The 25,848-nt window shown below is 40.8% G+C and overlaps 1 protein-coding gene across 1 annotated transcript; it reads right to left on the bottom strand.

Moving 5' to 3' along the window:
* Positions 1-977: 977 nt before the first annotated feature.
* ppm1j (protein phosphatase, Mg2+/Mn2+ dependent, 1J) lies at positions 978-25,644 on the bottom strand. Its single transcript, XM_077197950.1, has 10 exons — positions 25,056-25,644; positions 19,545-19,662; positions 6,244-6,570; positions 5,047-5,159; positions 4,391-4,475; positions 4,145-4,263; positions 3,942-4,005; positions 3,399-3,506; positions 3,104-3,255; positions 978-2,529 (listed from the first exon to the last, which is right to left on the bottom strand). The coding sequence occupies exons 1-10, from the start codon at positions 25,304-25,306 to the stop codon at positions 2,382-2,384; spliced, it is 1,485 nt and encodes a 494-aa protein (XP_077054065.1). The 5' UTR covers positions 25,307-25,644; the 3' UTR covers positions 978-2,381.
* Between the last annotated feature and the right edge of the window lie 204 nt (positions 25,645-25,848).

Here is a 25,848-nt window from a genome sequence, read left to right as displayed (position 1 = left end):
TTCATGACCAAATTGCTGTATGTCATAATTGTTTCACTGTTTAAATTGTGCTGAAAAGTCTATAATAGAGTAGACTGTTCCATTGTTACATAATTATTCCATTGTGACATATATTATAGAATATTTTATTTAAAATATCAAAAGTAACCATAAAAATACCTCAATAATGTTACACAAGATTTCTATTTCAAATAAATGCTGTTCTTTTCAACTTTGTATTCATCAATAGGTTTCCTTCATCAAGGTTTCTGCAAAAATATTAAGCATTGATAATTAAAAGAAATCCTGAGAAGCTAATCAGCATAAGAATGATTTCTGAAGGATCATGTGATTGTGACACCGATGATTGGAGGAATTATGCTGAAAATTCAGCTTTGCCTCAGAAATAAATTTCATTTTAAATTAAAATAGATTAATAGATTAAATATAAAATATCTTAAACAGTTATATTAAAATAGAAAGTTATTTTCACCTGTAATAATATTTCTAAATATTATTGTTTTGACTGTACTTTTGACCAAAAACATTATGTTTTTATATGTCTGAATTAGATGACAGTGGTCACTAGGTCACAGTGAATTTGCCAATTAAGACATGTTCCTGGATCAACATATTTTGTTGACCCTGGAACAACATTCCTATCCGAAAATGTAATAACACTGATGTAGAAGCACCTAACCGATTGTAAACATGTCCCAAATCTGATTGGTTGATTAAAGAGTTTGACCCAGGAACACTTTGTAGACTTGGTGAAATCATGTTCACCCATGGTCACTATCTGGAACAGCATGTTTTATAATCCTTATTATAGTCTTAATAAGTATCTGTAAATAGCTGCAATTGTCCTGCCACAGCAGGGTGCAGTGGTAGCCCAAATAACAAGCACATCATGAACCATTAACACCAGTAACACTCATTTCCCATGCACAATAGAGCAAATTAATGTAGCACAAAAAAACAACAAAAACACCACAGGGTCATTATAAAAAGGATATATTTATTTAGAATTAGTCACATAATTTGCAAAGATAGCTCCTTTGACAATGAATCATCATTTGAAAGGCAGAAATCAATTTATATATGTAATATACTACACAGACACAACACTGACATCAAGTAAAGGAAATAAGGTACATTCAAGGTGTACAAAAAGACCAATGACTAAGTTCAGGTTTCTCAGTTTCAGGTTTGGATCCACATGGTTGTTTGAATTGCGATTTTTTACTGACACAGTTTCGGACCAAACTAGAATTTATCTACAGCAAAATAAACAGGTCATTCAGCAGTTCAAGCAATCAGTTCATTTGGGTATAGAAAGCCTGGTGCATGTCAATGATGTTTTAGGTTATTTGTACATATTATTATTTTGTACATGTACATATTTGTACCGATGTAGGGAAAATGAGCTTGGTTCAACTAGTTTTACAGAAGTGTGATTAATACATGTTCCAGATTATAGACATTTGCATTGAGTCCATTTAAAACTATGCCTGACTGAACCCGAAACAGCTGAGATGAACAAAAAAAACTATGCATTCACAGGAAATGCCCACTGTTTTTTTTAGTTTGATTGCATCTTGCTATAGAAAACCTTAAAGCAATAGTTCGCCCAAAAATGAAAATTCTGTTATTAATTTCTCACCCATGTCATTCCAAAGCCGTACGAGTTTCTTTCATCTTCAGAAAACAAATGAAGATCTTTTTAATGAAATTTGAGAGCTTTTCTGTCCGTCAATTGACCATTTCATCAAAAAGATCTTCATTTGTGTTCCGAAGATGAACGAAAGTCTTACAGGTTTGGAACGACATGAGGGTGAGTAATTAATAACAGAATTTTCTTTTTTGGGTGAACTAACCCTTTAAATTCAGCCAACAGAAACATTCTTTGGAGACAGAACAGTTAGGAAATATAACCAGCAGTTTAAATTACAGCTCAAATGGATTCTGCTACATATAAAGTGCTTCGTTTTTATTTCCCTTGCCATCAGGGTGTCGATGTTTAAGCAGTATTGGCTTATTCCTTTGCCACACTGAGATTCAGATTCAAATGACCCACTGGTGTTAAAGAATACCCAAACATTATGAGCCCTCCAGTCCCGTACTGACTTGCGGAGGTTGCGTTCGACAAATCAGAAAGGAGATTGAGAGCGAGAGGAATGGCACTTGATGACTTCACCTCACGCCTGACATGGGCATGACGATATTCATGGTACGACTCGGAGAAGGAGAAGGAGGACATGGGAAAGTTGCATTTAACGTCTCTCGCATCCGAGCCATCTGACAGATTGAAAATGGATTTCTTGGTTTTCCTAGCCCTTTCTCTGGGATGGAGCCAAGGACGTGTCCTGCTGTGCTTGTCCAGTGAAGGTGGACCAACCTGGTCATGTTTCTAACTCTGCCCCGGCCAATGGAATGACAAACGAGGTGATGTCATCACCCGAGCCAAGTCTTTCATTGGGTAGCCGCCAACCTCGCTCCTTCAGGACTCCACGTGACCGCATCAGGAGGTCTTGTGCCGCTAGAGTGTACCTTTAAAAGCATAAAATGACAAACATGACATCATCATTTGAACATTAAAGTAAATGAAAATGACCATAGAGGGCCTTAGTCATGACAAACTGTATACTGACATCTGCTGGTGTAACTACTACAACACAACTGATATACACTACCATTTCTTGAGCAGCAGATCAGCATAATTAGAATGATTTCTGAAGGATCATGTGACACTGAAGACTGGAGTAATGATGCTGAAAATTCAGCTTTACATCACAGGAATAAATTACATTTGAAGTTATATTAAAATAGAAAACAGCTATTTTAAATAGTAATAATATTTCACAATATTACGTTTTTTACCATGTTTTTGATCAAATAAATGCAGCCTTGGTGAGCATAAGAGACTTCTTTCAAAAGCATTAAAATATTACTAACCTCAAACCTTTTGAACAGTGGTGTTAGTTGCATTTTATTATTTGCCTTTAGCGTTTCAATTTTGTGAATGTGTGGGAAAATGTGTGCGCTTCATTATGGCGAAATGAAGTGATCTCCAGGAGCTCTACATGTGATCAGGTCAGTTATGATGTAAAGACCACACGCTCACCTCATGGGATCATTGGGCTCACGGCCAGACAGGAAAGTTGATACTGCGTCCGCAACCTCTCTATCAGTTGTAACGTCCCACAGTCCATCAGTACCCATGACCAGGACATCATTAGACCCATGTTTGTGCTCAGAGATGTTGTACACCTTGACCTAGATAAGAGCATGATATTGTACTATTTTCATGCAGTTATGCTTTATATGCCGTATTTTTGGAGGGTGTACAGTCCACTTAAAACAAGAAGAATAAATGGCTTTGCAAATATTTCAACATAAATACCCATTTATATACTCACTTCTGGGCAACAGGATAGGAAGGGTTTTATATGAATGTTGGAGTTGTACACTTTCAAGTCGTGATCCCCTAAACCACGCGTTACTCCAATAGTAGCCATGACTCGAGCCTACGAGCACACACACACACACACACACACACACACACACACACACACACACACACACACACACACACACACACACACACACACACACACACACACACACACACACACACACACACACACACACAGTTGGAAGTTTATGTGCCATTACAGCAAAAGGGTTATTTTATATACTTACAAACTTTATCAAACAAGACATTATTCTGCCCTACATCTGGCAGAACATTATGGCAATTCCCATTTGCAACACCTCACTACTCCTGCTTTGTAATAAATAGCTGTACAAACTGTGTGGAAAAAGCTTCAGACACCGTCATTAGATTATATGTTAGGTCTGTAACAAATGTTACTGTTATGCAGCTTAAAATAAAATCCATTTACAGAACCTTTCAAGTTAAATAAAAGCTAAATAGAAAAGAAGCAGAATTATTCGCTTACCTTTTTCCCCTCCCCATAAATCAACGGGAACTTGAGATCATCTTCTACAATTGTCTTATATGCCCTGAAATAAAAACAGGTAATGGTTATGAATGCAATAAAGTAAAAGAATTGAATATATACAGTATATATCAAAATATAGTTTGGTATAATAGCTGCTGCTGTAATTCATCCTCATCCTCATATGTGTGGTACATAATTACCAGCCAGTCATAGTGTGGTCTCTGTAGAGCATTTTCTTGCCGAGTTCCTTGTGTTGGATGCGTCTGGGGAATTCAATATGTGTAAACTCGTTCCCAAGCAGCTCCGGTTTGAGGAAGCCCTAGACAAAAGCAACACAAACATGATGGAAATGTTACATAACTGAAGATCTAAAATAGTAATGGAGCAATCACGCAGGATAATGAATTAACAGGAATTCTATTGGGACAATAACACAGGTGACTCACCAGGTACTGTAGCCGCTGTCTTTCACTTTCCGGTGTGAATTCATTGGACATGGGGATGACCTCATTGTTATGGACAATTATGGCTCTGTGGGGAAATAATATTATTTTAGGTTATTGTATTATGTATTATACCACCTACAGAAACACTGGATGGTAAATAGCAAGAAATATATGTATGCAGTGATTGGAATTATTTCGATATTTCTCATTGATTGCTTAAATCCCCAAGATGATCATGATGGGTAACTGTCACAGTAATTCTAATTTGGAAACATCCAAGGTAACATCTTTGTAAAATTAACATTTTTCTCCTTAGAGACAAATTTATGTAATCTTTTCATTTTAAAATTATAACAATTTCATCCAACTTTCATTATAAAAATCAGTTTACTGCAGAAAATATAATAAATGGCCTTTTATAAAAAATACAAAAATTATTTTACACTCACTAAACTCTTATGAAATGAAAGTTAACAGCTTTAAAGTCAATGCATCTTGTCAAGATTAGGGTCGATGTTTAAAACCGAATTATTTTGTATAATTAAGTTTTTGATTGTACATTTCCTTCTTTTATCTAAAGATAAAGACCATCTTCTGTTAGCCTGCTAATATAACATGCACATTTAATCACTGTATCTTTTTTAAAGGCATCTTACCTGCTGTCTCCTGCGTTTGCTACATAGAGTTTCCCCATCAAGTGAATTGCAATCAAGGCACAACAGCCACCAGAGATACTGTAAGATTCTCTCTCCTTCTCGATCAGGTCGTCCTGTTGAAATATTTTTTTTTGGGGGGGTAAAGGCATTATATTTTATTTTGTTGTAAATTAATCACATAATGCTAAACTGTGCATACTGTAAACCACTGGGAGATCACAGGGTTGTCATAACCTGTACTGTATTCATAGAAAAACAGTTCTATTCATTTTTTAATATAAAGTATTTTTCAAATTATAATTTTATTCGTATTTTTTTGAGTCGTGACCACGGGGCGGAAACATTTATGACGTAGCCCTGCACACTTACTAAACCTTCTCATTCTAGTATTTAATGCTGAGGAGGTCTGCAAGCCTCTGAAGGACTGGACTAGGAAGGACACAGCCTCACTGGATGCAGCCTACCGTTTGAAAAGCACCCATTGTTGCAGCGCCTCTCCTCCTAATCTGTCAGTAACTCTGATTAGTTCCTGTCTCAATGAAGCCCCTCCTTCTGAAAAGCACAATGTGCTCTGATTGGTCGGCTGGACCAGTGCATTGTGATTGGTCAACTGCTTTGAGTGTGTTTCGGAAATGTCACAGCCCTTACCATAACCGCAAGTTTCAACGCACTACTAACGCAACTCAGAAAAATAAAGGCCCCCAACCCCTTATATTTTAGGGAGGTCAGAAACAGTGCTTATTGATATATATAATAACTCCATTTGAAGTGACTGTATTTTATAAGACATTTTTCATGTTTAAACAGCAGGATCACACACTAAAAGAAAGCTGAACATGTAAAAAGGCATAACAGGACCCCTTTAAAAATTAATTGGCTGCTCACAAGTTTGAACTGTCCAATAGCATTATCTCAACTAGCAAAAGGATAAAGAAAAATAGTTGCCAAATGCTTTATAATAATGAAAAATTTGCAGATAAAATTATATATAAATGTAACATTTGTTACATCTAAAAAAGATGCATTTAAGCATCATTAAATAAATAGTTTTAAATATTTGTCAATTTGTAAACTGATTTATCTATTTACATTTGAATTTTTGAATACATTGATAATTCTTTTCTTTTTAAGTGGCTCACCTAGTCCTCCACATGCAAAAAAGACTAAAACCACAGGTCTATCTTTTACAGTTCTCACCATCTGTTTGAAGGCAGTCTCTATGATGCCCATGACCAGGCTCTCCACACTGATGTCTTTCTCCATGTGGAACCGCGGCTCATCCGGGGGCCCGTCCTGGTCCTCTCCATCTAGGCAAGCCCCTTTCTTCGCCTCAGCCTGGAAGGGGCTCCCGTTCTTGGCCAGGCAGATAGGTGGAGGGATGTTTTGATATTCTAGAAGATGGGCGACATCGCAAAGCCGATCGCGGATGATACGGTGGAGAAGTTTGGACGCCATGAGAGCAGCACCAGAGCCAGCGTGTCCATCAAACACTCCCCAGAAGTGCATGGGAATGCCTGAGGTGTCCTGAAGGGATGAGGAAGAGGAGAAGGTGTGTGATTTCTGCATCATTTGTGGCATAAAATAGAATTGCAAAAACAATATCTTCTCTCCTACACTGTATGTCATTGGTCAATTGATCAGGTAGCTTCGCCCCAAACTTATGCAATTGGGTGAGCCACGTTGACCTGTTGAAACACAGATTTTTAATTTATAATATTTAATATATTATAATAAATATTGTTTAAAATACTGGCACTTTACAATAAGGTTTCATTTGTTAACATTAGTTAATGCATTAACTAACACAAACTAACAATGAACAATATATTCTTATACGATTTATTAACCTTTGTTAATGTTAGTTAATAACAATATTCATGTTCATGTTAGAAGACATACACATGTATTAGTACATTTTGAGATTAACATAAACCAAGATTCTGTACAAGTATCGTTCATTGTTAGTTCATTTCAACTAATGTAGTTAAATAATGTTGACAAGTGAAACCTTTTTGTAAAGCAACCAAAATGTTTTACATTAAACATTTTATATAAATATGTATGAATACTTTATTCTTATTTAGTTTAATCTCATTAACTATATAATACAAATAGTTAATTATTTAAAAATAATTAGTTAAAATTATTTATTTTGTCAGAATAAATAAACAGCTACTTTTGAAAGTGTCAGTTAAGAAAGATGCTCTTTATTTGAATGCTTTTTAATATGCTCCATTATGTTGCAGTATCAGCTTCTACCAGTAGGTTTAAACGGGATCATGCCAACTAGCTGAACCTTGACCTCTTAGTTCAAACAATTGGGGCAATGTTTTCAAATAGCCAAACTGTTTACACATTTCAGGAACTCAAACTACTAGTGGCTTACTTAAAGATATCTCATCACATCATGCTGGAATAGGAGAGACTGTATTGTACATTGCAAAAAAAAAAAAAAAAAAAATGATACGCTTCCCCTTTAATTGTTGACTAGTGAAAAAAAAGTGGTTTTAAATCAATAATACTAGCAGATTAATCAGGTTTCTGGGACATAGGTCATTTACACAATTTAGAAAATGTTCTACAAAAACATCTGATTGTAGAATGCCACAATGGACCAATCAGTATAAAGTATTTCAGTCACATAAGACGGCACAATAACATGCAAAGCCTTTTTAAAACCACAGGGGGGCATCTCTGGGACACTTTACACAGCTTTTCTAGAAATACTCTCCAATCTCAATTTCCTGTCATTACCTGTTGACAAGATTACACCCGCTCAATCATGTCAGATCAGCCAGTAAAGCCTGTGGCAGCAGAAAATGTTTTTGGCTGGATCTCTGTTTCTAAAGAGCAAGAGGTCCACGTCAAGTGAATATGTGTTCTTGATATCTTTTTTAGACAGGCAACACAGCAGATGATAGGATGATGTAATTGATTTAGAGGAGTTGAGAGAGGGTATTAAGTGGGGGAGGGCAACGTCACGTGATTTAAGCAGAGGCGAAAGAGAGACAGAAGTCACTGTCCTGGTTAATAACCTCTCGTGAGTAAAAACTGTTGGAGATTACCAGTCCATTTCTGACTGTTTGAATCCACCTACGCAAAAGAAATAATACGAGAAAATAATTGTTTCTCGTAAACATCAATTAGATTAAATAGGGAGCAAATTGAGGTAAATAATGTCCTAGCAACCATATAGCAACATGAAAAAACAAAACAAAACAAAAAAACACTGGATAGAAATGTCCTGGAAACCCATTACACTAGCAACCATATAGTAATGCTCAGGCAACTATCCACAACTCCTTCCCTTAATCAAATTCATTTGAACTATATATATTTTTTCCAAGTATACTTAAGTACATTTTTATACTTAAGTATACTTTTAAAAAAAATGTGTATACTTTACATAGTAAGTATACCAATATCAATGTACTAGTAGTCTACTTCTAAGTGTACTATTTCAATACTTCTTAGGACTAAATTGGCTCACTTTTAGAGTATAAATGTATACTAAAGTGTGATGCTGTGCCCGAAATTGCATACTCTCTTGAGTAGGTCCTTATTTTGAATAACTAATTAATTATTATTCCTCACCTGATAAAAAAAAGTATGTTCTATATAGTATGAGTCTGTGTAGTATGAACCTACTCTTTTATGAATACTGTGAATGCGGACATACTTCTAGGGAAGTATGCAATTTCGGATGCAGCCTAAGAGTAGTAACTAGTTTACAACTACGTTTTTCATTTGTACTGCAACTATACTACAAATTACCTTATAGGTATACTGATAGTTTATACTTAAATACTTGTTGCACATTTTTTAGTTTATGAAAGTAACATCATACTTAAAGTGCAAAAAAAATTATATATAAATAGTAAACTATAAGTATTATGTTCCTATTTAGGTATTCATTTTTATACATGAAATATACCTTTAACTGTACCTTAACTATTTCCTCGCCAACATATTTAAAAAAAAAAACATTCTCATCCAGTGGATAATACTTAATTATACTTTTAAGTATATCTTGATCAAAAGATTGAGAAAGTATAGGCCAAATTGTACAATTGTAATTTTAAGTATATTTCTGAGATGTACATACAGTATATTTTTGAGAAGTACATAAAAAGTAGACTGAAAGTATGCTTTCTTGTTTTTAGTTTAAAAAAAGCATACTAATAGCACACTTGAATAAACATTTTCTACGGGTTGGAAACCAGCAACTTGCTAAAAACACTTGAACTGCATAGAAATGCCATTGCAACTACCCATTACACCCTTGCAAACATACAGCAACATGCTAAAAAAAACTAACTCAAAATACTTTAAAAAGTGCGTAGCAACGCCCTGGCAACAAAACACATTTATTTAGTATTTTCCTAGAATACGATTATTTCACGCAGCCGTTATTTTGAAAACGAAAGCGAGGCTCCGGTGGGAAGAAAACCGGAAGTGTCGCCTTTAATCATACGAGAGTTGCGAATGCGATGGCGTATTGTTGTGTTTAATGTAGAAATTAGTTATTCTAAAAATGTACATACATTCCTTTCATACTTTAGACTATATACAGTGAAAATCATTTATAATATTTTTTTCAGAAAGTAAAAAAATAAGCAGGAACGAACTATATCTACATATCCTATATTGGATATTAACATCCAATAGTGTAAATCGCGGAAGCAGCTTCAGGTTGGTAGTCCAAGGCATTGTTGTTTATCTTTACTTCCCGGAGCCTCGCTTTCGATTTCAAAATAACGGCTACGTGAAATAAGCGTATTGTGGTGGTACGTTTTATATTTTTTTCTCCAGAAAAATATGTAAAATGTAAATCTAGTTCTGAATCTGTACGCTTTACTGTCAACAACTGTGCAATTTTAGGAGAAACATGAGATACTTGAAAATAAGTGAGAATGGCAAAGAGAGAGGAATGTAACAGAGGGATCAAGAGAGAAATACATCAGTTTGCACAATACCAAAGCCTCCCTTGAACAGATGTCACAACCCTTCTTTGTCAATGCAATATTATCTAAGAAGACGTTTTAATCAATCAGACTTGAACAGCTTTCCACTTTGGATTACGTGTCATTTTGAGGTAAGACGGAGGTGACATAAGGGTTACTGCAGATGAGCATCAGAGAGATCAGACTTATGCCTGCATACAAACACAAACGCACACTTTGAAGGTCATAAGTCCAGGATAGGTGAAAATACTGCCTGGACCACATCACATTATCAAAACTCTCACACAGAAAAAAAAAGAAAGAAGAAGTTTCACTTCAACATGTTCACCAAGACAACTTTAGCTTTATAAATATATCTAGACAAGCAGTTATGCAATGAGGCTGTTCTTTATTTTGATTCAGTTTTCAATAACTGAGTTATTATCAACATAATCTGTAAAATGTATTTAGCTGATGTTTATTGGTGGATTTAAAGGGGACTTATGCAAAATTCACTTTTACATTGTATTTGAACATAAATGTGTGTCGGCAGTGTGTGTACACAACCACCCTATAATGGTAAAGATCCACACACTCCTGTTTTTAATCCCCATAAATCATAAGCAATGTCTCAGAATAAGCCGTTTGCAGTTTCTATGCAATATGATGTCACACTGCACAGGCCCCACCCACGACTGCTGATAGACTCTGCCATATTAGCATTGACCCGTCCTGAGTGATCTGTACACAGTCCGCCATGTTTATCTCCTCGCCAGAGCATTTAACAGCAGCATTCAACTAAGAAATGTATTCTTATTAAAGATAGTAAAGTTATTCAATCAATAGCAGTGAGTGATTTTCTGTTTTTCTTTTGTTGTTTGATTCATATTAAAGTAACACTATGTAGTTTTTCAACCTTCAGAATATTTTTCGAAGACCCTTGTGATGGTACATCGACTTACAATAGGTTGAATGACACGTCTGCTATAGCCTGACGTGGTCTGTATCTCTTTTATGGCACTATGTAACTTCGGGTTTCGGGTAGTAACCGGAGCACAAAAAGAACGACAAAATTCGACTGCTTTACGCCATACATAGTTTTTCTTCGTTTGTGATGTCTTTCATAAAATCATGCATCATACTCGACCTTGTCAGTGGCCATTGTTGATTCCAAAGCCGGTGCTGGATAAACAGCGAGCGTGCGCGTGTGACAGTAGGCTGCGGTAGGCTAAATTATTTACGACAGCGGTAATGGACAATTGCGCTTCCAACCTGTAGGGCGACCGCAGAGGAAAAGTTCCTTGGTGTTGCTTTAACAGCATATATAGCAGTAGGTACTGTATACTACACTGCTTTCACTCTAATACTTATATCTAATATACACATACGATTTCTTTACTTGCTGTTTAGGTTCACAGACATAACCGACTATTAATGAGAACGTCCTGGTTGCGTATGCAACCCACCGTTCCCTGAAGGAGGGAACGGAGGACGTAGTCGACGTCGACTGAATTGGGATCACGCTAGAGAGCCTATCATCTTCGATTACAATTGAACGAGCCAATGGAATTTGGCGTGCGTGATTTGCATCACACACTCCGCCCCCGCGGTGCGGGTATAAATACGGAAGTGGATGCACGCACTAGTTGCTTTTCGCTGAGGAGCCGAGAGTAACCCGGGGTCAGCGGTGGTCCAGCGGTAGTGGCAAGGGGACTACGTCCTCCGTTCCCTCCTTCAGGGAACGGTGGGTTGCATATGCAACCAGGACGTTCCCTTTCAGTCGATAACGTCAGACGTAGTCGACGTCGACTGAATTGGGATCACCCTTTGAACGCGCCACTAACGCTGCCACCTTCCAGTGCCTAAACCAAAGCCTCCTGATGCCCCCGCAAATTTAAGGCGGGGAAGGACAGGGGTTAGGCCAGGGAAATCACTGCTGTTCCTACAGGACCACTGGGAAAGCGTTCCCCGTACATTGGAAGGAAGGGACGCTGCGGAAGCCACGTCCAACCCAGAGGGAGGTAACGTGGAAAATACACATATGAACTGGGTGGAAACCGGGCAGTCTAACATATGGAATGACACTGGGGTGGCTCCAGCCTAAGACGGGGGGAGACACACCGGACAGTGACAGCAGAGAGACTCTGCCGAGGGAAGACACGGGCTCACCGCAGGGAGCCGTATCGTGGAAGAATACACATATGGTGTCGCCGAAGGGACCGCAACATGTGGACCCAGCCTAACACAGGTTCCACACTGCTTACGAGTGGTAGGCCTAACACCAGACGTTCCGCACGTCCGACGTCGGAGGGGTGTGGAGGAACTCAACAGGGTTCAATTTTAAGGGAACACAACTGGAGTAGAAAGGCGCACGTATCCAGTCCATAGGAGGGGAATGGCGCAGCAAGCCGACACTTGAACCGGGCTCACGGTGAAACTGGCTTCATGAGAAGGGAGCCCACGGGAAGCAGCGGTTCAACTAGGTGTCGTCCAGCCCCCAACTCTAGAATCTGTTTTAGCAAAGCATATCGTCAACGCCCAGGCAGAGCACTTTACACTCATCATAGAGGAGCTCAACACCTAAGTGGACAAGTTGCATCTCGGATCTTTACCGAAATGAAGGCAAGCACTAAGTGCAACTTTGCATGGAAACAGCCTTCTCTCTCTGCTGAATTCCAACAGATATTTGTAGAGCTGGTCTGAGGTCTATGACTTGCATTCTGTACACGTCCAAGCGAACGGACAGAGAAGCCAGGGCTGGATCTGCCACCTCCAGGGCAGCGCTTGCAGGCTCACCACCTGCTCCTATTACGGGAGAGGTAGGAACCTTGGGCACAATCCGAGCCGGGGTCTCAGCTTGTGAGAGTTAGCCGGCCCAGACTCCAGGCACAATACGTTGACCGAAAGCGAGCAAGTCCCTACCCTCTAGTAGAGACCACGCGAGCAGGAGAACTGATATAACAGATTTTTTAACTCACTGCCTGCAGTGGCTCAGGGGCGGTCTCTGCAGTGCAGTCGCACCAGGGACAAGGCCCAAGAGGATAAAGAGGAACACAAGGATTTACAAGACCTTGCTCCTCAGGAACCTGACGATCAGAACGTGCTTCTGCATACTTCTGCAACACGATGAGCGTCGTTTAAACACCGAGGCAACATCATCTTGAGGGTGAAGGAAAACAGCCTACTGCAACCCATTTTGCAGGAAAGAGAGCACTGAAGTGATCGAAACGTTTCAGGATCTCCTCTGGAGAGAAGACGCACTCAACGACTAGGTTCCACTTCTAAAGGCGTAAGCACGCTACCCAATTCTAGGGGGTGCTCGCAGAAGTGATGGTAACTATCACCTGTTCTTGTGACAGCCACCTGAACCTCTGCGTTCAGATGTAAGACCGCCCGGAATCTCAGGGGGCAGACGCGTGTGCCATCGTGCCCCGTCCCCGAAAGAGTTTTCAGGGGAAGTCAGGAAGGCTGTTGATGGGAACCAGGTCTAGTTGGGCCAATAAGGGGCAACTATGAAGACCTGCTCCTCTCCTGACTTGGCACGTAGGTGCACGCGACGCGCAAAAGACAGGAGCATTGCTCAACACAACATGTGAAGATCACTGGGCTTCAGGAGCATTTTCTGCTCAGCACTTGGGTGTGACAAGTTCACTGAGCTTCAGGAGCATTCCTGCTCAACACCTGAGTGTGATAAACTCACCGAGCTTCAGGAGCATTTCTGCTCAACACTTGAGTGCGAAGAACTTCACTGAGCGACAGGAGCATTTCTGCTCAGCACTTGAGTGTGACAAGTTCACTGAGCTTCAGGAGCATTCCGGCTCAACACCTGAGTGTGATAAAGTCACTGAGCTTCAGGAGCATTTCTGCTCAACACTTGAGTGCGAAGAACTTCACTGAGCACCAGGAGCCTTTCTGCTCAGCACTGCGTGTGACGAATTCACTGAGCTACGTGTGATGAACTCACTGAGCTACAGGAGCATTGCTGCTCAACACCTGAGTGCGATGAACTTCACTGAGTTTCAGGAGCAATTCTGCTCAACACGAAGCGTGATGATTTCACTGACTTGAGCAGGCGCAAGGCGACCATGAGTCGCAGTCACCTTTAGAAGCTCACTGGGGTTAAACGCATTTCTGCGGGCCCCTGGGGCAGCTGAGACACAGTGTTTGTCCAAGGGTAGTCCGCTCGGCCAGGGGACGGAGTCTCCACTTGTCCTGGCTATAACTGTCGTGAGGCTCGATGGCGGCACGATTGAGTAAGCGGGAGGAGTGGAGCGAGGCGCCCTCAGAAGCGTCTGACTCCAAGGAGGAGGTGACGGGTGAGTTGTGACCTGCAGGGGAAGCTTGCGCAACGGTCGCAATGTCTAACAACTCGAGGCACGAATGCCCGTGTAGTAGGGGGTTGCCCAGGCCCCCGTTAAAACACACCCTTTGTACATGGCCCCTCTGTTGAAGAGGGTTTGGCAGCAGACCGGGATGAACTATAGTCACACAGGGTGAGCTGCTCTGCCACGGTCACCTCGGGACTCGATCGTGAAGCTAGCGCTGAAGCGGGCACCCCAGGAGCCTCTGAAAGTTCCTCAGTGGGACCCTTTCTCACTTCAACACCAGCTGAACACCTTTCCACTGGAGAGACGTGTTAGACCGAGTACCTCTCCAAAACTGAAAAAGAGATACTCACCCCGTGGGCGAGATTACTCTCTTCCAGTTGACCTGAAGACCCAACGGGCTCTGGAGCACTCGAGGGGAAGGACACTGTACTGATACTCCACCCTTAGACGCAACCCCCAGGATGGCCCGCGGTGCGGGAGGTAGAGATCTGAAGCACATGTCTTTCAGGTCAAAGCTGCAGACCAATCCTGGGCCAAGATGGTCACGACTCACCACCTAGTAGCACGAAGGCGAGTTTGCGACTGGCCTTCGTACCGGCTGGAGGAGCGGCTATATCAAATCCTTCGCCAGCAGGATAAGATAAACACGCACAAGTCAGGAGCACTCTTGCTCCACACTCGGTGTGATGAATATCACTGAATTTTCAGGAGCACGTCTGCTCAACACCTAATGTGATGATCATCACTGACTTGCGCGGGGTAGCCGAGCCTGAGGTGGGGCAGCAAAGTAGAGATAGTGGTGTTAGTGTGCAGTGCAACACTTACCTGTCTCCACTAGCGGCAGGGGACGTGAGAAGGCGGATGACCGGGTCCTCGAACGCCCCAAGCTGCCTGCTGGCGACCAAGGGAAGCTGGGGGATGTAAGGCTAATACAGGGTCACACCCGCCAGACTAGTCCACTTGGGACTCAGGAATAGAAAATCTGCTCTTTTTCTGAAAATGTGGGTACCGCTGACCCCGTTTTTATAGGGGCCAGCGGCGGAACAGACACACACATAACAAAAAACTCCAGCCGGCCCTCCAACCAGCCAGAGGGAGTGGATCGGCGACCACTCCACGAGCAACTCTTCCATCCCTGAGAGCCCGACCAGGTTCAGCGTTTTCTTTTGCGCTGATGCTTACCACCTGGCTTGGCAGCGCCTGGAGCAGCCTGGGCGCCCCCTCCGCGGCCGGCTCCACGCCGGAACCTGGGTGAAGGCTGCTGCGATGGTCCGGCGGGAGCTGAGGCGGCTGCGGGCGGACGCCCTCTGCGACGAGCAGGCGGAGGATCTGACCTCGGTGGGCGGGTGTAGGCAGCAGCGTCCCTCCGAGGCAGGATGTGCCGGATGGCCTCCGTCTGTTTCTGAGCTGTAGAGAACTGTTGGGCAAAGTTCTCCACAGCGTCGCCGAATAACCCAACCTGGGAAATGGGAGAGTCCAGGAACCGAACCTTGTCCGCTTCTCTCATATCGGCCAGGTTGAGCCAGAGATGGCGCTCCTGGACCACCAGTGTGGACATCGCCGAACCGACCGCGCGAGCTGCAACCTTCGCCGCCCGGAGGGCGAGGTCAGTTGCAGTGCGGAGCTCACCCATGAGCTCACGGTCCGAACTACCCTCGTGCATGTTCATGAGTGCCTGGGCCTGGTGGACCTGGAGCAACACCATGGCATGCAAGGAGGAAGCGGCTTGCCCACAAGCTTTGTAAGCCTTGCCCGTAAGAGTGGACGAGAACTTACAGGCTTTAGAGGGGTGACGAGGATCACCTCTCCAGGAAGCGGCCGCCGTTGGGCATAACTGCATCGCAACGGCCCGCTCCACCGGAGGGATAGCCTCGTAACCCTTCACCGCTCCCCCATCAAGGGTAGTGAGGGGGGAGGAGCTACTCAGGCGGTTTCTGGCAGAGAAAGGTGCGATCCATGCCCTCGTCAGCTCCTCATGCACTTCAGGAAAGAAAGGAACCGGGGCGGCGGACTGAGAACCAGTACGGCCCGCCCCAATATACCAATCATCCAACCGAGACGGCTCGGGACACGGTGGAGGGTTCCACACGAGACCTACCGCCTCGGCGGCCTTTTTCAGCATAGCTGACATCTCTGGATCTGGCTCGGGCAACACTGGTCTCCCGGAGGGAGGCAGTGCAGCCGAGTCATCATCTCCAGAGTTCAGCTCCCCCTCCGATGCTGCGATTGACATCGTATCCCCTGGAGGGGCCCCAAATGATACGGCTGGCCTGTCCATTACAGAGGGACCAGCGGGACCAATGGGGAGCTCCACCGGTTGCGGTGTGAAAGAGGAGTGACGGACCCACGGGGCCTGGCCGGGCGGATTACCCCTCACTGTGATCCTCAGATCACCCAGCTTGGACGGCGCCCCAGTCCTCCTCTGGGAAGGTAACCCAGAGGAAGAACAAGGGCGGGGCCCAGAGGTGGGGACTGCACCAACGCTTTTGACGAAGGCGAGTCTAGATCTCAACACCGAGATGGTCATGTTCCCGCAGTGAGAACATGACTCATCCACGAAAGCTGCCTCAGCATGCTGTAAGCCCAAACATGCGACACAACTTTCGTGACCATCAGAGGGGGATAGTGCCAGACCGCACCCAGAAACGCACGGATGGAATGGCATCTTGAAAAAGACGCACTCACACCCGTGTTGCTCTTTTAGGAAATGGGACCGTCACCAGTGCCGGAGCACACAGGGAATGACCGCGGCCAACACTGAATAGTCTTTCAACTAACAGTGAAGCACTCACTTCTCGCCCTCTAACCAACCGTCAACACACAAACAAACAATAGAAATTTGATGCTGTTAAAACAGCAGTTGAGAGCTGAGAAGCTCGCGATCACCGCTGCACCACGCTGTAGAACACCAACACTGGAGAGGTCTTCCCGAAAGAACACCGACACACTCGCTCGTTGAACACAACAGCACTCTTCCGAGACATCAAAGACGAACGGCTCCGAAGCGAAAGGCAACTAGTGCGTGCATCCACTTCCGTATTTATACCCGCGCCGCGGGGGTGGAGTGTGTGATGCAAATCACGCACGCCAAATTCCATTGGCTCATTCAATAGTAATCGAAGATGATAGGCTCCCTAGCGTGATCCCAATTCAGTCGACGTCGACTACGTCTGACGTTATCGACTGAAAGGGAACTTTGTGTGTTTTTGACATAACCTTGTGTGTATTTGACAGTTTAAACACAATAAGTGAAAGAGAACTTAGTTTAATACTCACAGGACATCTGTGCACACAGAAACCATTTATCAGAAGTTTAGACTGATATGGCTTTAAAACGCATGCAAATAAACATTTATGATGATGAAGACCTGCAATGTCACGTGAGCGTGACCGCAATAGAGATGATAATCAAAACCAAACAGATGTTTTAGTTTTTCGGCAGAGTGTCTGAGGCAAAAGCTGTAAAGGCTCCGCCCTCTTCTGGAAAGCAGGGTGGGCAGCAGCAGCTCATTTGCATTTAAAGATACATGCACGAAAACAGCATGTTTTACCTTCCTCTAAAAAATGGGCATTTACAACATGGTATAATAAATTATCTGTGGGGTATTTTGAGCTGAAACTTACACCTGCGACTAAAAAGTGAAGCCAAAGTGTCTAGATCGCACCCAGGTGGTTGGTCCCAGTTTAGCTCATAAACCCTGCCCTCCCCATGAAGTCTAATGGGACGAGATGGAAACTAAACAATCAAATTACAATGGCCAAAACGCATTAAAAAAAAACTGTTTTTAATTGAAACTGTGTTGTGTAAACGGCCCCTTATTTATCAAGCAGTAAAAACACCCCTTCCTGAGCCTAGGCGCCTGAAACAAGGCGTCTGTGGATGAATGTTTGAAGCAAGGACTGGTGGGACATTGTCCTGCACCCCTTTAAAGATGATGAAGGGAAGGAGAATTTTAGAATGACACAAAAGTCACTATTATGACACTTTATTCAACAACAACAGCAGCTCGATCCGTGTGTAATACATCATTACCCCATTTCTACATCATTCCACATGCAAAGTACTTTACAGGTTCAGTTTTCAATTGCAAGTGTTTCCGAGCAAGTGTTTACATATCCTGTTGAATGGATTAGAAAATGTTTAAACCATCCCTTATAATCCGAATGAAATTATAACAGCATTAGGCCAATTCATTCAGACGGACATAGCTACATATGACTTTTCTATTCCGAATACGCAACTAGTCCGATTAAAATTATGGTCCATGTAAATTCAAGTACTACCAGCTTCTGTAAGCAGCTGCTCTATGTCTGACTTAGAAAAGAGTAGTATGATTGTGGTTGAAAGTTATTTCATAACTCTAAATAAAGTTATTTTATAATGATGGCTAGGTTATGCTTGGCCTGACATTTTAAAGTCAGCAAGATGGCCTTTTCTTCCCTATTGTGACATATATCCGAGTGACATATATCTAAAAATGTAGGGCGGGACTTAATTTTGTCCACCAAGAATTGATTGGATGGTTGTAGTTTGCTATTGGTTGATGTAATTTGTGTGACCGCCCTCACACCAGTAAACACATCATCAGAGAATTGAGATGTCGCGGCAAGAGGGAGGGAAAGCTATTTTGATGAAAGATAACGAAGGCACATGAAATAAAAATAAATAAATAAATTATGTTCATGGACAAATTAACATTCCGTAAAAAAAAAAAAAAAGATTTGTCAATTTTGATTTCATGGTGACTTTCATTTGGTTAGCTTCAGAATCTTGGTAAATTTCATGAACTTTAGCTGAAAATAGAAAAATATTTCAATTATATGTGGCTTTTCTTTAAGTTTAGTTTGGATTTCATACGAATGTGCTCAGCAACAGATGCCAGAGCTCAATGGGATCGCCGGGGTCAGCGAGCTGAGCGTCCCTCAGCAAGCTAAATCTTTCATAATCTTACCTGAGACCAGTTTTGTCCAGTTCAATTGATCCACAACAACTGCATTGCAAAAGCAGATCAGGGATCTTTTTTATATAAATGTTCATAAGTATTGATACCAAGAATTGAAGCGCACTGGAGACTCACCTCACTATTGAGTTTGGCACTAGAATGTATCTTGCAGTATTCAAACGCATTTTTTTTTTATACAAACAAAAAATGATGTCAGTGACACAGCCACAAAACTATTTGGCTGCATCTTGTTGTTTTTTAGGATGTGTCATAGACCAACTTACCACACCGTCCTCCAGTAACATGACGCTGCGCTGATGCTTGCTACTTATCTTCTTGACATACATCAGCTCACAGGAAGCCTGGTCTTCATTCAGCATGCTCTTCCCAGCATTTATCACCCTGAGAGAGAGACAAAATCATTGGTGTCATTTATTGCTTAAATTAAAATATATATGTGTGTGTGTGTGTGTGTGTGTGTGTGTGTGTGTGTGTGTGTGTGTGTGTGTGTGTGTGTGCGCGCGCGCGCGCGTGTGTGTGTGTGTGTGTGTGTGTGTGTGTGTGTGTGTGTGTGTGTGTGTGTGTGTGTGTGTGTGTGTGTGTGTGTGTGTGTGTGTGTGTGTGTGTGTACAAATAGGAGAACACCTATTATACAGCTAAATATAATTTCTAGTATTATGGCAGTCTAATGAAGAGAAACATAAAGCCATTATTTCCCAAATCTGGATTATAAAAAGCCATACTCTTCCTAATCTGCTGAGAGCACTAAGATGCTTCAGAGGCCATAGACATGATCCAGCAGATCTGATGAGATATTTATATAAATGTTAGGGGTTTCTCTTCAAAAGTTTGGGACCCTTATTCAATATTTCTTCAACAAATCCCTACGCATTAAAGAAAAGAAAAAAAGAAATAAGATTATGGACTACTGTATGAGAACATCAGAAACTGTACGGGAAACAGGCAAGTCTCTGTTTTATTTATAATTATGTATATTTGTCTGTCAAATCATATATATATAATTTTTTTTTTTTTTTTTTTTTATAAGCAGATTTTAAGAGAAAAAATGGTAGCAAAGATGCATTTCAACCAACTTACTTTATGCATATTTAAAATTGGGATGTTAGAGACATACTACTTCAAAAGATTTTTAATCAATATGCCCATAATAATAATCCCAGCATAATAGTACATCATTATGCTATGCATGTATATATTTTTTTTCTTTATTCTGCGGTTTTCATTTAGAATCAGCTGACAAAGCCGCACTGTAGCTACTCTCAAAAGAGGAAGTGTATAATTGTAGCAAGTTCCTTCTTCTGAAGTTACAATTTCTTTACTTTACTTCTGCCACATTAGGTTTCAAAATAGTGTGATTTCTTTAAATGAAAGTAACACACATTAATTGGAAAATTGTGATTTTAAGAGAAGCACAACCATTGTGCGTGCAAAAGAAAAAGAAAGCAGAACTAACTTCATTATCTGTGGAAAATACAGAGTACAGCAATGAGCTACAGTAATGCCACAAAACTGAGCCTTTATTAGAAAGGCTTACCACCACTAGTGTTATTCTCTCAGACAAAAAAAAGTGTCAACTAGACACTGGTTAAGGGACTGGTTAGTTACCTGACAATGGTTTTCTTTTTTGGAGCAGAACAGTCATGCTAAGCCCCTCTGTCATTTTATCTATCCTCCTGACGAATCCCAAATCCAACATTAGAAAAGAGGGGCTGAAGTGATTTTTAACAATGTTCTTGATCATTTCAGCCTGATGTTAACAGTTTGTGCAAAACATTTTAGTGCAGGATAAATCTGTCAAAATCAAAAGGTCAAGGTTTAGCTGATTAGCATGAGCCAGTTTTCTGTTGGTGGAATAGCAGAACTACACCATTCTGTAGGAAAAAGTGTTTCTCTTTATTGACTGTGTATTCCAAAAAAACATGTTCTAAGAAACATAAAATATTTCATTTATAAGCTGTTTTACCAGTGAATATAGACCATTCCATGTTACAATCATGTTCTGAGCCCTAAATTGGTCAAACATACACAGAGTTTAAAACATACTCTGGGATCAAATATCCTTCCTCAAGCAATAACCTTCAACAACCTTTTTTTTTTTAAAAAATCAATATTTGCATTTCTAAATGTGTATAGCTGTATCTTAGCATTGCTGTGAGCTCAAAAGAGAGATGTAGTTTCAATACCTCGAAAAACCTGATGAGCAATTCTTCACCTCCACCCACTGTGCTTAATAATAGAGAATAAATGGGCACTTTTTATGGCACTGTTTATCTTGAATCATGCCGCCTGTCTTAGTTGTCAAGTAGATTAAGAAATATGAAAAGCAAAGAAATAAATGAGTATCCTATTTGACTGATTAATACTGTTTACTTTGCACTGACCCATCCTTCAATATCCACACAGAAATGTGCCACACAAACGGTTTAGGTCAAACTGAAATGACAATGAGATTCTTAATGCAAAAGTGCATTTTTTTTTATTGACCAGGTTTTACCGTACAAATTAGGCAAAGTGCAGTGTCAGCAAGAAGTCACCCAAGATATCGAAACTGAAACATGACTAGTTCATCTAGAAAAAATCTCACTAAAAGACTAGCTGGTTGTTGGGCAACTAAAAAATGACTAGTGTCGACCTATCCCTACAGAGAACAAATGATTATAGTTCACTTGCACTCATACATGTATTGACAGGAATTCATTTATTGTGGCGTGGGTGAATGCTGGATCTGTTTGACTTTGCCAGCTAAGCAACACCATGTTCATAGAAAGCCAATCTCCATGAGCCACAGTGGATGACTCAGTAATATCTTATAGAGAATGAGTGTGTGTTGGGGAATCTGAAGAGTCTTTAGCTGCCATTAATCTACAGCCCACAATGTGTATTTGAGGGGCCATCAGAGTTTTAAAGTCAACATAAAACAGAAGTTATGATCATCTTTCTTTTCTTATTGTCATGTATATCCAAGTAAAATGGCGTCTTGTACAAGAAAAAATGTAGGGCGGGACTTGATTTTGACCATGGGGAATTAATCGGATGGTTGCGGTTTGCTATTGGTCGATCTTAAGTGGGTGACAGGTTGCCCCGCCCTCAGGCCAATAGAGAAGAGAAAAGATGCAAGTGGAAGGGGAAGTACTTTTGATTAAAGGTTATGAGGGCACATGATAATGAAAATGATGTGCGTGGATAAATGAGTAATTAATGACAGAATCTTTATTTTTGCAAGAACTGTCCCTTAAGACTGTGTTTCAAGAGTTTCACTAGTCTGACCAACTAGAAGTTAGCTGTAATCAGTCATATTTTTCGGATTCAAATGTAACTGACTTAAATTTATGACCTTTCTTAAAGCCTAAAGAAAATGAGATGACTAACTTGTAAGACTAGTCTAAGCGTTTTATGCAACCGGCCACAGCAGAAAAGGAAACATTCTGAAGAATTGTGCTGGCCGCTTTTTCCATGCAATTTCAATAAAACTTCAAAAGCACTATAAATGTATTCTAAAATATTCTTGTGTGCTGTAGTCGTCTGAAGCCTTACTGGGAACCTTATTTTGACTATTTTGAATCTAAAGAATCAGTCGTTCAAGTTTACAAAACCTATTTGAATGATTCATTTATGAATCAAACTGATACGGCTCCATGATTCAATGATCTGGTTAACAGCTCCCTGCAGGAAAAGGTTATCAATGAAGATTAACTTCAATTTTGGTGTATTTGGTCTATCTTTAGAACATATCACACACGACATATTGAAGACCTCCATGATACTTGAATGGTGCTTTTGCATCCTCCTCTCAGCTTGAAACCTTTAGTCTTCAATTACCTGTAGGCTAATTGCATGGAAAACAGCAACTATACAATCTTCTCTTTTTGTGTTTGGCTAGTAGCACATTTTACTCACATTTTACTCAATACATCACGTTAGAAGTAAAATGGATTGTGAAGACTGTTTCATGTTGACTTGTTGAAAATTAAGGACTATAAAAACGTTTCATGTTTGTTAGCCTGTGTATGTGAGCAGCACATGCTAAAGCTAACAGCTAAAAAGTATTTTTGTTTCCACATTTAAGAGAATAAGCTCAGTTTCAAATTCTGTCATCACGCAGCCCCAGACAAAGTTCTCCTCTTGTACTGTAGTTAATAATAGATGAAATAACCAGAGGCTAACTGGGCATATTTCAGTATCAGGGCCTGTTTTCTCTCCAACTCTTCTTCACACTGGACTCTCTAGGTCTGAGTCACAGAAATATGATAATTTTTCCAAAACCACCTAACATTATAATCATTAATTTGATGGCATGACTCAAGACTGCATAATCTCACTGGCTTTGATCTTAGGCCACTTTGTGCAAGTATGGTCTTGATCTTCACTCAACAGACCATGCCTGATGAAAGTCAAGATTCCCATCCCTTTTTACCAATACATTTCCATGACTTTTCTATTTGCTTAAAATATGCTCCAGTTTCTAAAATGTACACTGATAATGCAGTTGTTTTTTTACTAGAAATGTTTTATGAAAAAAAAGTCCTTTATCACCCATCACTAACATCCTTCTCCTGTACCAATGGGTGATGTTACTGCAACATTTTTGTTTATATTTTATTATTTTTTGTTTATTTATTTTTCTGAATTTTTCTGTTTTGTTTATATTTAATTCATTATTATTTAAGATTTTATTATTAAATATACATAAAATCTAAAATGTATAATAAATCTAAAAAAATGTGATCAAATAGATTATAAAATCTTATAAGATTACCATTTATTTTACAGCAAACATTGGCAAAGAGTGGATAGGTAACATTCACAATTACTTATGTTATTACCTTGATGTTTTTAATGCCACCAACTGAGAAAGTCATAAATCCTATAAGATCCCCCCTGAAAATTAGGACTTTAAACGAACTTAACTCTTAAAGGGATAGTTCACCCAAAAATGAAAATTCTCAACCACACCATTTAGTCATCCTTATGTTGTTCCAAACCTGTATGAATTTCTTTCTTCTGCTAAACAGAAGGTATTTGAAGAATGTGGGTAGCCAAACAGTTGACGGTAGCCATTGACTTACATTGTATTTATTTCCCTCCATACAATGGAAGTCAATGGCCACTGTCAAATGTTTGGGTACCCACATTCTTCAAAATATCTACTTATTATTTTGGGGTGAACTATCCCTTTAAATATACCATCATTTGGACATGACTTGAATGCACCAATATGATGCCCTAATGCATCAATGGAGCTCGGGACAATGTTCCCAGGTTTCTTCCATGACAGCAGCCCATTAAACAGAGAAATTAATTTTTGATCTTATTCATTTTCATGACTCTTTTAGGCCTGGAAATCAGGTAGCTCTGAAATTTTAAAGCTGTATGCTATCTCAGATGCACAGGTAGCGAGAATACACTGTCCTGTGGTAAAAAGTACTCACTGTACTGTGGTAAAGATGCATTCAATGACTACTATAGGATATTCATTAGTAAAGCTATACGTGTATAACCTGACACATGCAGCATTTTTATATTTAAATGCAACGATTAATTCATGTGAACTGTAAGCTGCGTCATCATCAGTGCAGTTACAACACATTTCAGTGAAAACATTCCAACATTCCAGCTGACTCTAGAGCGCTTAGAGGATGATGATGATGGTGAGCCATTGCCCTTGGTTAGGTGTGACATATAACCTTCCTCAGTAATGACGTCACTTCAACCGTATCATTTTAAACCAACAATTCATATTATGCGCATCTTAGACAATAAAAAACACGACTCACTCCGCGTATCCAGTTCGCCACTGCAGCCTGCTGTCTCTCTTGAGCGTGATCACCGGTCTGGACGCGTGTTCGGTGGAGTACTGCAGCAGCTCCGGGGTCAGGTCCAGAAACTCGGGGCGGCTGTAGAGGAAGCGCGGCGGGAGCCCGTCCGTGCCGCCGTTCTGCGCGGATCCGTGCTGCTGGTGGTGGTGGCCGTGCGGGATCATTCCGCCCACCAGCGAGGACATGGCATTTTTAACTTTGCTTATCATCGCAATGAAATATGTGACATCAGCGGCGCGCGAGAAACGGTGATCTTAACGGTATAATAACACTCTAGCTGCTATTCGTATACGATCCAAGCGGCAAAAACGAAGTAGTTCAGTCGCGATGCAGGAAGCGATTGACCCCATGTGACGATTTGACAGAGAATGTTTTCCTCGTCGAAAAAAATTCTCTCCCTGCAGAGTGTGTATCATCACCCGAGAGGCTTATATCCGCCTATGGCACGGAAGATGTAAGCGCTGCCTATACTATAGCACTCTCAGCCGACCAGCCTGTGAATGTACACTACACACCGACCGAATTATACAATGACTACCGAGGGGCCAACTATTATAAAGGAATTTCGTCTTTTTAATGATTTTTTAATAATAATAATATTAATAGTAAAAAATAAAAAATGTAAAATGTAAATTTAAAGGTAATTTCACGAAGCAATCTCCGAGGTTCATCGGCGAAACGAAAATTGTCATTATTAACACAATAAAAATAAAATATTAATTTAAAATGTTAATTTAACAAACAGTTTATT

This window comes from Siphateles boraxobius, unplaced genomic scaffold (genome assembly GCF_051911475.1).
Source record: "Siphateles boraxobius isolate OS27281-9 unplaced genomic scaffold, OSU_SipBor_1 41, whole genome shotgun sequence".
In the NCBI taxonomy this organism is placed as follows: Eukaryota; Metazoa; Chordata; class Actinopteri; order Cypriniformes; family Leuciscidae; genus Siphateles; species Siphateles boraxobius.
The sequence above is the reverse complement of the archived record's forward strand: the minus strand, read 5'-3'. Positions and strand labels throughout refer to the sequence as shown.

Bases quoted from the DNA above. Each gene is read 5' to 3' on its own strand.
- ppm1j (XM_077197950.1), bottom strand. From the start codon at position 25,306: ATGATAAGCAAAGTTAAAAATGCCATGTCCTCGCTGGTGGGCGGAATG. The intron at 5,160-6,243 runs GTGAGAACTGTA...ATATTTCAACAG, and splicing joins AGACTGCCTTCAAACAGATG to GACGACCTGATCGAGAAGGA. The intron at 3,256-3,398 runs GTGAGTATATAA...GCTCTTATCTAG, and splicing joins TCCTATCCTGTTGCCCAGAA to GTCAAGGTGTACAACATCTC.